Source organism: Lactuca serriola, chromosome 6, assembly GCF_051521515.1.
Source record: "Lactuca serriola cultivar US96UC23 chromosome 6, Lser_US96UC23_V15, whole genome shotgun sequence".
Taxonomy (NCBI): domain Eukaryota; kingdom Viridiplantae; phylum Streptophyta; class Magnoliopsida; order Asterales; family Asteraceae; genus Lactuca; species Lactuca serriola.
The window spans coordinates 71,199,106-71,214,907 of NC_136413.1; the positions used below are offsets into that span (position 1 = coordinate 71,199,106).

At 37.0% G+C, this 15,802-nt stretch overlaps 2 protein-coding genes across 2 annotated transcripts; one reads left to right on the forward strand and one right to left on the reverse strand.

Annotated features, from left to right (window-relative positions):
* The first annotated feature begins 483 nt into the window (after positions 1-483).
* Positions 484-4,593, forward strand: LOC145058992 (uncharacterized). Its single transcript, XM_079006862.1, has 4 exons — positions 484-1,083; positions 3,332-3,615; positions 3,697-3,924; positions 4,006-4,593. Exons 1-4 carry the CDS (start codon positions 636-638, stop codon positions 4,483-4,485), a joined length of 1,440 nt encoding a protein of 479 aa, XP_078862988.1. The 5' UTR covers positions 484-635; the 3' UTR covers positions 4,486-4,593.
* Positions 4,594-4,924: 331 nt separating this feature from the next.
* LOC145058993 (histone H3.2) lies at positions 4,925-5,582 on the reverse strand. The gene has a single exon (XM_079006863.1). It carries the CDS (start codon positions 5,508-5,510, stop codon positions 5,100-5,102), a length of 411 nt encoding a protein of 136 aa, XP_078862989.1. The 5' UTR covers positions 5,511-5,582; the 3' UTR covers positions 4,925-5,099.
* Between the last annotated feature and the right edge of the window lie 10,220 nt (positions 5,583-15,802).

Sequence of the window (15,802 nt, forward strand, 5' to 3'; positions counted from 1 at the left end):
CTTACCTACCTCGCCTTATTTAAATAAATTAAAAAATCAAAGATAAAATAGTCTTTTTAGATAAGACAAGGACCAAGCGCGCAATAAAAACAAACTGTAGGGACCTTCCGAGTTAAAAAATAAGTGAAAAACCAAACGTACAAATTACACCAAATCATAGGCACCATTCGTTTAATTTACTCTTTAAATATCTGTTTAAAAAAATTATAATTAAAAAAATTAAAAAATAAAATAAAAAAAAAAAAAAAAGTTTAAATATACTACGAGACTTGAACCTTACCATTGGGGAAGAGGCAGTTTCCACACCAAGCTACAAACTTTTTGATAGTTATGTCTAAAACCATATATTAACATTTAAAAAATAGATATTTAATCATTTGAACACACAAATTGAATTCTGAAATTCTATATTGACTAATGTTGAACATTCTCCAATCAGAAGGTAGTAATGCTTCTATATACCAAACCTCTTCTAAATTCTCTACCAAATAATCATCGTCAGATCTTCTAGATCATCTCCTTTTGACCATTTTCACGAGTCATTTCATATAGCCACCGATCGTCTCGTTTCTCACTCTATTTCATAATCCAAAACTTCACAATCCCCATTAAATCCCAACAGAATTTTCAAAAATATGCCCATGGATCGATCCAGCTCATGGGGGAGTCAATCTCAGTCCGGATCGGAAGACAGCAGCAGAGGACGATCCAGCAACGCGGCGGTGCTATCAATCGAGTGTTTAAAAGGAACCTCCAGAGCCGAAGAATGGACCGGCGAGATGTTGGAGACCGGCGATATTGTGGAGGAGATTAAGATCGGAAACATCAGCATAACGGCGCCGTTTAAGAACGGGAAGAGCGGAGTACAGAAGATCCTTCATAACTCGTTTAAATCGAAGGAGACTTCAATCCGAGTTCGAATCAGACGCGGATCGGACGAGTTTGCTGAGTTGGTGGCGTGTATTGTTCCGAACAACGGTTCCACCGGCGGGAAGAAACAGTACATGTTGCGGTCGATTGATGATCCAAATTACACCGTTGGATTTGTTGATCGGACGGAAGCTGATTGTTTGGCTTTGCAAGGTTAGTCAACTTTCCAAATTCTTCATCTCGTTGACTTTTCATTTCTTTCATTTTCATTTTCTTTATTGTATCAATTTAATTATCCACCTAAAAACCCGTATTATTTAATGTTATACATGACAACGTTGTGTAATATAAAACTCACTAGATAAAAGTTACAAATTAACATTTACATGAATTTTAGACCTACATAATGTAATTTAATTAGTTTAAAAAGTTCAAGAATGCAATTAGAAAATCAATTTTTGAAACTTGTATATGTAAATAATTATGATTTTATTTATATTGTCCATATTGTAAATAGGATTCTGGTGATTATTTTATTTTATTTTGTATAAAGTTAATGTTATAATAATAAAGTAAAAGTCAACAGCTTTTTAGGTAGCATATAATTTTTTTTATTGTGAAAAACATATTCTCATTGGACTAAAGGGACTTTAGTCATCCTTTCACAATAGTCTTCATCAAGTCGGCTATAATAAAAGACAGATGGTTGAACTTGACATTCAAACATAAATGCTATCGTAACACCATCAGTATTAAATGGGTTAGCTGTTAAATTTTTTTTAATTTTGTTGTTATTGTTTTATTTATTTTTGTGTTTTTATGTTCTCAATGATATTACAAAAGTTATTTATTGACATGTAAATAGTAACATAATAATTACTTGTATTAATTTTATTTGGCGAATATCCACATATTATGCAGGGTAAAATTATTTGGTTAAAATTTGACAAGTACATATTGAAAATAATTATGTTATTAATACGAACATGAAATAATAATTTCTTACAATAATTGGTTATGTAATTTGTAATGATTTGAATTATGTTATAATATTTTATTAAAATCATATCACTTAATAGCGCTACTCGTAGCTGATATGTGAATAAAAATAAATATAATTATCGATTTAATGTTATGATTAACTAATTTAGAAATTATTCTTTTTTGTAAGGTCTGGTAATGTAATTTATAAAATTATGTTATTTTGAACTATTATTATTGTTACCGTTTATGATTCAATAATCATTTATTTGAAACAAATTCAGTTATTATAAAAAATTACATTTGGATATTTTTAGGTAATTTGGTCAATTTAATTTTATATTTATAACATTTAAATGTTTTAAAAAATAATTTTTGATTCACTTTTATGTTTATTTGATATTCTAATTTATATTTTGGATTTAACGTGATACTAAAATTAACATTTAAAGTATTTATATTAATAATTCAAAAAATATACCATTAATATGATAATATTTCACATTTATATATATATATATATAGGGAAGGGTTATTTGGAAAACAAAAAAACCCTAAAAATCATAAAAATACATAAAAAAATACTTAGAGATCACAAAACTTTTTTTTGAAAATTTTTTTGAAAAAACCGCAGCTTTTTATACAAAATCAGTGAAAAAAAATTGATTTTTTATTTTTTTTTTCAGCGAATTTTAACAAAAACCTGCAATTGTTGATAAAAAAAATTCAAAAAATTGTTTTGTGATCTCTAAGTATTTTTTTTTTCATTTTAAGGATTTTTTTAGAATTTTTATGTTTTCCGTAGAACCTATATATATATATATATATATATATATATATATATATATATATATATATATATAAAAGAATGAAATATGAAAAGTTTGGGGGTTTTAAATATATGTGGTTAAAGAAAAAATGTTTCTTTTATAGTATAGTATAGATATAGATAGATATAAATTCATGAAATGTATTTTTAAGATTCTATAACAATTCTACCCACCTCTCCCATTGTTTTTAGCTTTTATCAAATTATATTTCCATTAACTTTTTTTTTTTGTATTTAAGATAATTATATCTATTAAATTGTGTATGTTTAGTGGATTCCGGTTTAACAAAGGGAATTGGAATCCTTAATTCCATTCAATGGCCTATTGTCAAATCAACGGAATTCAATTCTGAATATTCTTTTTCAAAATGTACATCAAAAAACCAACTACTTGGGAATTTTTAGAGAGTGTTTGATTTGGGAACTTTGGTATAATACAAAGGAATCGGAATCCCAAATTCCATTCAATGGCGTGCAAAGTTGTCAAATCAAAGGAATTCAATTATGAATTTTCTTTCAAACTCTTTTTCAAAAAACTAGTCATAAAATGTCAAAGCAATGGAATCGAGTCCCTTTCCATTCCCTTTCTTATAATTTTATTTAGATTACAATTCATTTACCTTAACATTTCTATAAACAAAATTGATATAGCTTCAAGAGGTTCAAGAATGGAGAGTGCATTAGCAGCAGCCCAACTCCACGATGGATACGTGGCATATCCATGGCAAAAGCAAATGCAAGAACTCCTCCCAATTCCCAATTCCAGCTGCTTCCTTTCCATTCTATTCCTCCCTAAATCCTCCGATTCCGTTTTCCATCGTTACAACGACCTCGAAGACACACTTTCACGAGCAAACGCTTGGCACACCGCCTCTCAAGCTTCCGGTGTCCCAATCGTCTTCATGAACATCCAAACAGAGTCCCTCCTCACCAAGGTACACCAAAATCGTAATAAACCCTAAAATTTTGAACGAAATCACATTTACCTGATTTTGAATTTCTGATAATTCCGACAGATTTCTGGAGAAACAGCTTCGTCTACTGTTAACACTGGATCGTTGTCGGATTTGGCAAATCTCGCAAACGTGAGTTTATACGGATTTGAAGATTATCACGGGGTTGATATCGGAGTTGTGAGAGGCGTTCGTCTTTGGTTTGCGCCAATTGGTGGAGAAGTTGCAGTCGAAATCAAAATCAAAGACGGAGATACAAAGCTCGGATTCGCCATAGGTCGAACACAAGAGGTTCGAATTTCATAACTGAATTCATAACTTCGAACATATGATTATATTTCTGTGAATCGCTAACCTGCTTCGTCTCGATAGGGATTCATTCAAGTTACGTCTGTTCTTGGAGTCGAAGAAGACTCGCCTGCGACTCGTTCAGGTTTGAGTAGTTTGTACGCAGAGGCTAAAAAGGCGAGAAAGCTTCTTGTGGTTTCGAGGATATCGAATCAGAAAGTGCTTCCATGGATGGTTTCACCTGAAGGAGCGATTAGATGTTACGATACTGTTTCGATTAGCCAGAAGCTATCGTTGCATAGACACACGAAGGTGCCGATTTCACTTCATGTGTTTGCGTGGGATCAAGAGGTAGCGATGTTGGGAAACGCGAATCTCAGATCGCAAACTTATGCTCCGGTGGTGTCGCAGCTGCCGAAAGAAACTCAAACTGCACATTTAGCAACCGCAAATGCAAATCGAGGAAGAGAGAATGATGGATCGATGTTCGGAGTAGGTAGAGACACCGCCGGAGAAGAGTCGTTCCGATTCCATAATTTTTCCGTGCCAAACAACTGGGTGTAATAATGTAACTTTGCGAATTTACTGTATTTAACCATTGTAAATACTAAATACAATAGATTGAGTGAGTTTCATTTGTGCAAATTTACAACACCATAATTACCTTTAAAAGATTTTTCTACTTTTTATAAGTATTATATGACAAATCTACTTATGTATAGTTGTGTCATTCATCTAGATTAATAATTATATCAGACATATAAGAATGGATATAATGAATTTTATAAAGAACTTTTAAGTGATCTGTCATTGACTCTAATTCGACTTTTTCATTGAACCCCAAAACAAAATTTGTTCGTTCTCTATCTTTCAAACAAAATCATTTGATCATTCAACTCAATTTCTAATGGTTTTTGCCCATTTCTTGAATTGAAGATCGGACGCAAAGCTAATTGTTGAACTGTAAATAAAAATACCATTACGTTCTTAATATCTGGAGAAATGCGGAAACATTGATTTTCATTAAGATCTGATTGATAAACATAGATATTCGCAACATCACATCCTACACATTGAAACCGGAATACAAGAAACAGAAAAACCTAAAAATCATCAAAGATCTACCACGATTTCACAAGACGTGAAACACAAACGGGAGAACAACAGTATTGAAGCATTTAAGCCCTCTCGCCACGGATTCTGCGAGCGAGTTGCATGTCCTTAGGCATGATTGTGACTCTCTTGGCGTGAATCGCGCAAAGGTTGGTGTCTTCAAAGAGTCCAACCAAGTAAGCTTCAGATGCCTCTTGAAGAGCAGCGACGGCGGAGCTCTGGAATCGGAGATCGGTTTTGAAGTCCTGTGCGATTTCCCTCACAAGTCTCTGGAACGGAAGCTTCCTGATCAAAAGCTCAGTGCTTTTCTGGTACTTCCTGATTTCTCTCAGTGCGACGGTTCCTGGCCTGAATCTGTGGGGCTTCTTCACTCCTCCGGTTGCCGGAGCAGACTTCCTTGCAGCCTTGGTGGCCAACTGCTTCCTTGGAGCCTTTCCTCCGGTGGACTTCCTGGCGGTTTGCTTGGTACGTGCCATTTGATTCGAATTGGGGATTGAGAAAGAAGTATGGAATGCTAAGATTGGAAGATTGTTTAGATGGATTTGAAAGCATCGTTTGAAGGGTTATTTATAGTAGAAGGTTTCAGATGAGCGGGATGTTTTGAAAATTTCAGACTCGGGTGCTCAATTTTGAAGATGAGGATCGGCCGTTGGATTAGGCGCTAATCGGACGGTTATTAATCATAAAAAGCCGCGGATAGGGATCCACTCTATGTGTTTTCAACCAATGACATAGCAGCGTTGAGTATAACATATTTGCAGTTTGGATCCCTCTACAGTTTTATTAGTTTAAAGAAATCGAGGTTTTGAAGTAGAGGTGTAAGTGAGCCGAGTTACTCGTGATCGACTCGTTAAAAGCTCGATTCGAGATCGAATTAAACGAGTCCGAGCCGAGCTCGAGCCTAGATATGAGGCTCGTTTACTAAACGAGCTCGAGCCGAGCTTCAATTAATGGGGCTCGCGAGCCTAAACGAGCTTAAACGATCCTCTCTCTCTCTCTCTCTCTCTCTCTCTCTCTCTCTCTCTCTCTCTCTCTCTCTCTCTCTCTCTATATATATATATATATATATATATATATATATATATATATATATATATATATATATATACACACACACATACACACACAAACACACACACACACACACACATATATATATATATATATATATACACACACACACACATAGAGGCTCGTTTAGGCTCGCGAGCCCACTAAAATGTTCATGAGCCGAGCCCGAGCTTCATTTTAAGGCTCGAATCGAGCTCAAGCTTCCTCAAATTAAACGAGCCGAGCTCGAGCTTGGTCAGGCTCGGCTCGGCTCGTTTACACCCCTATTTTGAAGTTTTTAAAAGTTTAGTTGCGTATTTTGTTTATAGTTTTGCACTTTCTTAAACCGTTTTTCTATTTAGTTTTTGATTCACAAGTTTTCAAACTAATTTTTCTGTTATATATTTTAAATTTTTTAAACTGTGTACGGTGAATGAGGCCTACTAACGGTAAGACTGACTTTTACTCATACATATATAATGTTAGACTTTTAATGTTATATATAGTATAGGGTGTATTTTACACTTTTAAAATATTAGGTGGTCAAATTTAACAATTATACTATTAATTCAATTAAATTTTAAACCAAAAACTTTATGGATTTATTAAACCTCTTTTAATTATACACCTTAATTAATTAATAAAACCATAAGGGTGTGATTTGAACCTTTTTCAAAACAATACTAGGGTTTTAGAATTTAACATTCCTAATTAAACTTTTAATCAGCTTTTAAATTCCAAAACTTGAGGGCAAGTTTTGAAACATTTCAAAACATTAGGGTTTAGAATTTAAATATACATCAAAATTAAACTATTAATCAAAATTTAAATTCCAAAACTTGAGGGCAAGTTTTGAAACCTTTTCAAAACAATAGGGTTTCAACTATTTAAATTTCAAAACAACAAAACTTTTGAGTTCAAATTTAAACTATAAAACCTAAGGGGAAAATATGAAACATTTCATAACACAATGATCAAATAACAAATAATCTAAATTAACATTTAATCACATAATTATCCATATTTGATTTATTTAATGATTTCTTGCAAAACAATTTACCAATTTAATCAAAATAATTAATCAATTATCACATAAGGAAACAAATATTTTATTAATTGATAAATATCTTCAATTAGATCAAGAATATAGTCATATATATCATAAAATCGGATTTATATTGATCTAATATGATAAAGGCAAGTATCTCAAAGATAAAGAGCAAGAAATCCCGAAAATAGCTCCATTTGACGCTCGAACTCGCCGAGTACCCCCATGGACTCGCCGAGTAGGGGCAACTCGCCGAGTCCACAGTGGGACTCGCCGAGTCCATCATGCAGAACCACAAAAATCGAATTTTTTCAACATACAAGACATCAATACAATAGAAACCAATCTAGGCTTTGATACCACTGAAGGGTTTTGATTAACACGCAACTTTGTGTGCTCATACAAACCCTAATGCTTGGATCTAGGTTTCTCTATTGTACATGCAAGTTATCCAATACTATAAACCCTAATTCTAGCATTCAAGTAATCATATTAACATGAGAATAGGTTTAAGATGTTACCTTGATTGTTATGTAGCAATAACAATCCCAAATCTCCTTGTATTGACTTTAGAAAGCTTAGAGTCACAAATGTCACTCCTCTAATGGTTCACAAACACCATAAGCAAGAGGATGAAGAGGAGAGAGGATGGAGGCTGCCCAAAACATGTTCTAACCCTAAAAGAATGATTCCCCACGTTTTTGGGTCATAAGGGTCTTATATATAGCGAGGCTATTAGGGTTATCTAACAAGGAAACCCTAATTTGGATGCTTAAGCCTTAAGCAACCCATGGATCCCTTTCCTTAAGGCCTTGGACGATTTCTTATGGGCTTCCTCATAGAATTCGTCCACTCCTTAATATAAGGCAATCCATGGCCCAAATTGCAGTTATCTTATAATTACAATTCCAGTCCCTTAAGTTTAATTAATCTCTTTTAGTCATAAAACTAATTACTAATTAATTATTGACTACTATTAATTAACCAATATGATTTCTCCTTTAATATATTATTCTCATAATATATTAATAAATCATATTTAATCCTTTCTCTCCATAATTCATCCTATCAAGTTGCTTTGGTGAAGGCAACCCAAAAGGACCATGCACCATCGGGTCAAGTACATACCAAAATAGTTATGGACTTAGACACTAATCCAACACTATCACCTATCCCGCTACATCCAAACTTGGACATTGGTCCTTCTTGTGGCCCCGCTGACTGTAATGGAAGTAGATCGGGTATGATCCCTATGTGGTGGTAGCGGTACAATCCCTGCTAAAATGACCGATCCGGCCGAACTTGAAGCAACCAAAATCACCACGACTACCGCTCCTACACGCACCCTCATGTGTCCTGCCACACTTGCCACAACGGCTACGGTCCTGATGACCTCTCGATCTAGATTCTGATGTATTGGTCCTCTTTCCCGATCCCGTGGATGTCTGCACCTCGTTTGGTTTCATCTTCCTATCCGCCTCTAAGTCAATCTCCCTCTCCCTAGCTCGAGCGATCATATCCTCCATCGTCTTGCACCTGGACCGGCTCACAAACTGCCTAATGTCGCTCTTCAGCATCTCGTGGTACCGAGCCTTATTCATATCCTCATTCGCCACATATTGCGAAATAAGAAGGGCTCTGCCTCTGAACTTGGCGGTGATCTCCATCACTATCTATGTGGTCTGCTGGAGGCCCTGGAACTCACGTGCTAACTGATGCACCTCAATAACTGGTGCAAACTCCGCCTTGAACCTGGCCAAGAAGTCACTTCATGTCATCGCGTCCAACGCAACATCATCTCCAATAGCACGTCCAACCTACCCCCACCAATCGCGTGCTCTGTCCTTCAGAAGATATGAGGCAAGTCGGACCTTGTCCCCCTCAGGACACTGGCTAGAACGAAATGCGTTAGCGACATCTGCCAACCACCGACTACCAGCAATGGGGTCCTTAGCGCCATGATAGGCTGGAGCTCCACGGGCTCTGAACTCCCTAAATATCAATGAGCGCACCCCCATCATGGCCGCCATCTCAGTGCGGATCGCACCAAATCTCTCGTCCAAAATCTCCATAATGCCCTCCTTGACCGTACCAAAGATCACAGGATTTTGGTCTAAAATACTACGCGTAATCTCAACTGAAATAAACTCTCTCATCTGCTCATCCAGCTGCCCGACTCTAGAGCCCGAGCCTGATCCCTCATCAGCACCTAAACTGCCCACTGGTCTGCCATGTAACATCACCATGTTGCAACATATCATAACAGCCATCAGAATACTCATAGCTATCGAGGGGTCACACACACACACTACAAGTTTCCCGGTTTCATCTCAGCCTTCCTTGATTCAAGTACGGGTCCTCTGCTTTCAGTAGTACGAGCCCATACTACCTTCCACATTTATCCGTACTTTCCTCAAGAACTGCCTTGACTCCACCAAGTCCCTTCTCACTACTATTGCTCCCAGCACTAGTCTCATCCTAGGCTTGCCCTAAGGTAATTACCATCCCACTCTCCGCCATCAGTTACATAAGAAGTCCCTGTTATCTCCCTCTAACTAGCTTGCGAATACCATTACATATCACTAAGACTAGATAATTCTTCGACTGAGAGATCCTACCCTACAACAGTTGGACTCAGACAATAGCTGCGAAAATAGAGCTAGACCTAACCTTCTGAATATATTTAGTCCTTGCAATATGTAACTTAACATGTTCATTTACTAGTTAGTAAAAGATAACTAGAACTCCTAAAAGCACAAAGCAAGCATCATCCGAGCATTGAGAAACATAATCAAGCATGTCCTAATCAGGCCATCATATCACTGACTAATATGTACTATCATGCAGTTCATAAAGCTGATATACATATAACAGGCACATAAGGCATCCTTCCTAGATCCCTAGCCATAATCTAGCATGCAGTTCTCATAAGCATATCATAACATAAACTTGTATGGGTAATTTGGGAGCACTTACTTGAGCTCGGCTGATTGCATGCACCACACCCTTCTCTTTTTTCAAAGTTCTTTTCTCTTTTAAAATTGATTTTCAAATTTCTTTTTATAAAAGTGATTTCCTTTTGAAACTTTTCATACCAAGTCCTCAGTTTGAGTCCAGACACACCCAAGAGTGTGACCAAATCCCTCAAACCAAGGCTCTGATACCAACTTGAAACATCCTAAAATTCTAGACCAAAATTTTCGTTTTAAACCATTTAATAAACAATAGTTATCAATCATTTCATCAAAATATAGTCAAGCATTTCAAAACGTTATCAGAGTATCGTATCAAAACATTAGAGTAATCATCCCAGGCTAAATCATCATGGTGTGTGCAATGCAGTCATCCCGAGCTCTTCCCTCTGCTACTAGAAGTACCTGAAACCAAAATTGAAAAACATAAGCACGAAGCTTAGTGAGTCTCCCCAAACTACCACATACCAAACACATAATCACATAAACACATACATTTGGCCTAGCCCGCTACCTCGGGCCCCGCCCGGTATCGGATGAATCCAACATTAAGCCCCGCCTGGCATCAAGCCCCGCTCGGTATACAAATCTGTTTCTACCACGCCCGCCTGTCTCTAGGCCCTGCCCGCTATACACAGACAACCATGTAATCATAATCATACTAGTACATAACAGACAAACACAACACTATAACTGCTAGTTTCAAGGCTCCGCCCTACTCTACTAATAATGAGATATGGAACCACGTCCACACTCAGCCAGTGATGAGATACGGGCCCCGCCCACGCTCACCTCCCTACCAGGCACATACAAGTATCACAAAGACAACAAGTATAACTATAATCTACCAATTCAATAACATACTCAGATAATACTAAGATACAGGCCCATCCCACACTTAGCTACTAATCATAACAAGTCAAAGATACAGGCCCAAACGACACTTAGCTACTAAACATAATCATTATAAGATACGGGCCCAACCCACACTTAACTACTCTACACGGTCCGTCATTGGTTCCTTAGACCCGTTCCTACTGAAGGAAATTCACCTCACAAGCTGATTGTAGAATCCTGTGAATAAACCTCTCGCTGCTAGCTGGCAGATCCCCAAACTGCTGATCTCTCGACTCCCCGAGCTACCATTACCAAAATAACAATTAGTCCAAACCAACAATCCTCCTTAGAGTAAAATGACCATTTTAACCCTTATCTAAATTGGTCCAAAACTAAGGCCCAAAATCCATAATATGAAAGGCCCAATACTAGGTAGACTTCCCAATAATGGCCTAATTTTCTAAATTGAGCCCAATCCCTCTAATGGGCCCTACCCTAAGCCCAAACATATTCCTGGCCTAAATTATCTGACTTCTGATGGCCCACTATGGCCCAAAGAACCTAAGTCCAAAGTATGGCCCAATCTATGGCCCAAAACATGCAAAGCCTACTTCTTCTAAGTACGCGAGGTGTCCTCCTCTATACGCTAGGTGTACAGGCTGCATGGTGTGTACGCGGCGCGTACATGCATGTACACCCGACATACTGCTCTGTTAAGTCACTTTTCCCGTTAAGCACTTAATACTCTATTCCAAAGGCTATAATCACGTACCTAGGTCCTCTTCAACATCTTAATCCATAAAGTCACTGACTTGGTGACTTTACATGACCCAAATAAGCCCAACTCCAAAAATGGTTTTCTATTTCCATGAAAGTTATCTTAACTCATGCATGAACCCATTAAGACATCCAAGATGGTAACTTTATGTCTTAGGGACTCATTTGGCATTGAGAGTGGCAACTCTAAGCCTAGGAATTAGATTTGAACCATAAAGCTCCATTCTTGGGACCAAAAAGGTCTAAAACATTACTACACTAGATCTAAGCATACTTGAGGAAAGTTCAAGTCCTTATACCTCATGATAATCTGAAATGGAACAACAATCTCCTTTGAACCACCACCTTGCTTTCCTCCTCGCTTGCTTGGAAAATGGCTTCACAACACCAAAATGCTCTATAATGGCCTTCTAAACTCCAAGAACACTCATGGAAGGATTAGGGTTTCATGGTGGTTGTCTAATAATGGGAGGGAGGCTGATATCTAGGGCATTATGTTCTTTATATAGTGCTTAGCCCCAAAATTAGGGTTTAGGAATTCTGAGCGTACGCTGGGAGTAGTTCTCCCAAACCCGCATCCACTTACTCCTCTAAGTTGGGCGTACCCCTAACTTACGTTGGGCGTACTTACACGATGGCCACCTTGCATGCATGGTACCTTCTTGCCACTTATGTCCATTAGGTCCCTATATTGCCAATAACTTCCTAGTCTTATAACTCCTTCATTCTAAGTCCGTTTCCGACGAACTTTATATCCACGAAAAGATGACGAGAAGCCCTACGCTCCTAGCTACACCCCCAAACCTAAAACCTTCCAAATAAGACCCGAGACCCATAAAATACTGAATCGTCACATTACGCCTATACTGAATCGTCACATTACGCTTATACCCTTGTCCTTCGAAGCCACAACCGAGTACTTTCAAATCTGGGTGTTAGAAAAACCTAAAAAATCAGGTAGGGCGCACCACGCCAGGCAGAGGTGCGTCGCGTCCTACGAATAAACAAATTTCTTCAATTTTTGTCAGTTTTAATATTTGTGCTCATAATTAAAACCTAATGGCGCTGATACCACTGATGGATTTTATACGCAACTATACACTAGAATTAGGCAACGAAAGCATGCAAATACAGTCCTAAGTATACATGCACCCTAGATCCAAATTTTACTATTATGGCAACATACTTTAAAAACTATGAAAAACAAATTATCATAAGAGATAGAATAACAACCTTTCCAATATAACAGTATATAAACATATCCACTTGAAGATCATGAACACTTGTGTTGCTTCTTGGAAGTGACAACACCCAAAATAGGAATGCATTTAGTGACTCACACCCAAAAGCTTAAAACTATAAACTTTTAGAGAGGAACTCAACGGTAAAAGGACAGACGAAAACGGATTCCGTATGAAGAGTTACGAATTCTTCGCGGTCATTTAGTTGTCTAAACTCTTCCTACTGTTAAATTTAAGATCGGTCGAGAATTAGCCGACGAAGTCTAAATGAAAGTTGTTGATTTTGTTTACGCGTGGATATAAAGAACTTCGAAAATGGAGTTTGTATGCGAAAGTTATGAATTTTTGAAAATCGGCTGATTTCCACCCTATATGTGATGCCACGTGTCAGCACCAGGTTGCGCCTAGCTGTAGCCAGCCTGGCTCACGACGTGAATATTAAAAATTCACGACGTGAACCTTCCTCCAGCCCCTATAAATAAGTGGTGAGGCCTCCATTCATTCCTCACACCTCCCCTCACTCCCCTCTCTCTCTATAACTTCTCTCTAGCCCCGAAACCTCCCGAAAAGCCTAGGGAACCTCCCTAGCGCGAGGCGGAAGCCCTGGAGTGCCTGACAGCTCCGAGAAGAAGACCCTTTCGGCTCGAGAACATTGCTCCAGCGGCACCCGGTTTTGAGAAAAATCCACTGTAAGTAAGCTACGCCTACGCTATTTTTAATATAGCTTTTATTTAATTATAGTAACGTTATTAGGAACTTATAATAAATACTTGGGCTATTATTATGAGTTATATAAGTATTGTTTAAAGCTTATATAATAGTAATAATAGCTAGACTATTAATTAGTCGCGGTTATCATTAGACTAAACCCTAGTGGTATTGGTAGTAGGTTTTATCGAAGGAAAATTGTTTTGAGAGTATCGAAGCGCTGTCCGAGTGCTGAGTCACCACCTTTCAAGTGAGTGCATAGTTACTTTCAGCTTACACATAGATATGAAGTATTTATATAAATTACGTGTTGTGTGTGCATATTACCTGAATACTTGCTATCTATGCTGGATGAATATTTTTATACATGTTTTCAATGATTTAAACTGTATATGTATTTTATATCTACGAAAATGTTGGGGTAAAACATGGGTAGATGTATTAGTTGTTGCGTGATAAAATGAAATAATGAGAGGCCTCGTTATAGATGTTATTGATGATCCAGTCATCTAGCGGAGTATAGATGACGACCATAGACTATTCTAGACAGTCCGGTGGAACACTAGCAGGCTTGCAACCTGTAGGTGTTTATTTGAACTGTGTGCTCACCAGGTGTACTCCATTCCCCACATGGTTGCCTTAAGGACATTAATTGATGAGGAATCCCCTTAGCAGTAGTGTCCATCCCGATGATAGTCCTTAGACTAGGTCCCTTGTGTTAGATGTTTTAGGGACGTAAAGTGAGGATAACGGGAACGAGTAATCGGGTTTGTTTGGTTTGATAAAGTTAATAAACTTTATATTGTGGGTTGAAAACCCTATGTGCTCACCAGGCTCCCAAGCCTGACCCACTCAGTTTTTTGTATTACAGGTAGTGACGCATGAGCATAGATGTGATGTCTTGGGATGAGAGATTAAGGGATTTTAGGCCTGTAAATACAAAATGATGTAGTAAGGCCTATGATGTAATGTTTATGCTTATGATCTGTATCGAACATGACATCCCGAGTCTTTTTAATGAAATACATTTCTACGGAAATGCTTTTGATAAATCTTTATCATATTTTGTTTTGGGATAAATTCCGCACACTTTTATTTAAATTGTTACTCTGATTTTTAAACAAAGCATAAACAAAATCGGTCTTTTCTGGTCGTGAAAATGGGGATGTCACAAATTCTTTCCTTATTTGTTACCAGGATTGATTATGGAAGCTCCTAAAAAACATCCACCTATAGGTAGTTTCAAAATGTTCATATTGCTCAACTATTTAACAATTAACATTTAATCAATGTGCCTCCGAATTAATTCTAATTAATCCCAAATTAATTCTAAGTAATTTCGATATTTTTCTAATCAATTGTTTATTAGTTTCTAAATATTTTATTAACTTGTAATAAATCAACTAACTAATTACCTAACTCTCTTAATTCCTTTCTAGCTATTTTAGCCCTTAAGGGAACCCAAAAAGTGTTGAAAAAAGTGATCAAAGTCATTTACTGTTGGTAATATTTCTAATAATAGTAGGGTTCTGTTGAGTTACCATCGAGACTCAAATTGATTATGATAAATAAAAGGGGAATTAGTTTATTAATCATTATGGTTTATAATTAATTAAAAACTAAATGGAAATATATTTTGGGAATTAAGTAAACATTTTAACTAATTAAAGGGTTGAGTACTAATTAATCAATAGTTGGTTGATGGTAATATTCCATAACTCTTATGGAACTAGGGTTTCACGAAAATCACTCCATCCCACATGGGATGGAGGTGAATTTTGAAATATCCTTTTATCCCACATGGGATGGAGGAGAAATCCATGGAAGGGATCAAAGGTTATAAACATGACCTTAGGGATCCCATCATTCCTTGCTCATTGGCATGAATTTATCGCCACCCTTCTTACTCCCACTATAGTAGACAAATTCTTATTGAGTTTTTTCCTCCTCGCAATTGTTTTTATTCTGCTATTTTGATTTCACTGGATATGAACCAATAGAGGGATTCTGGTTTGGATCCTTTCATTCAAATAAGGTGGCACGCACAAGGTCGCAGGCTCGAAGGTTTCTAGTTGTAAGAGAGGTATGTGGTTCTTCCTTATTTATTTTTCATATGGTTGTAGTAATAGCATGAA

What these genes read in the sequence shown, in the direction of transcription:
- LOC145058992 (XM_079006862.1), top strand. Translation starts at nt 636, where the DNA reads ATGCCCATGGATCGATCCAGCTCATGGGGGAGTCAATCTCAGTCCGGA. An exon ending in TGATTGTTTGGCTTTGCAAG is followed by an intron (nt 1,084 to 3,331) that starts GTTAGTCAACTT and finishes AAATTGATATAG; the next exon opens with CTTCAAGAGGTTCAAGAATG. An exon ending in CCATAGGTCGAACACAAGAG is followed by an intron (nt 3,925 to 4,005) that starts GTTCGAATTTCA and finishes TCGTCTCGATAG; the next exon opens with GGATTCATTCAAGTTACGTC.
- LOC145058993 (XM_079006863.1), bottom strand. Translation starts at nt 5,510, where the DNA reads ATGGCACGTACCAAGCAAACCGCCAGGAAGTCCACCGGAGGAAAGGCT.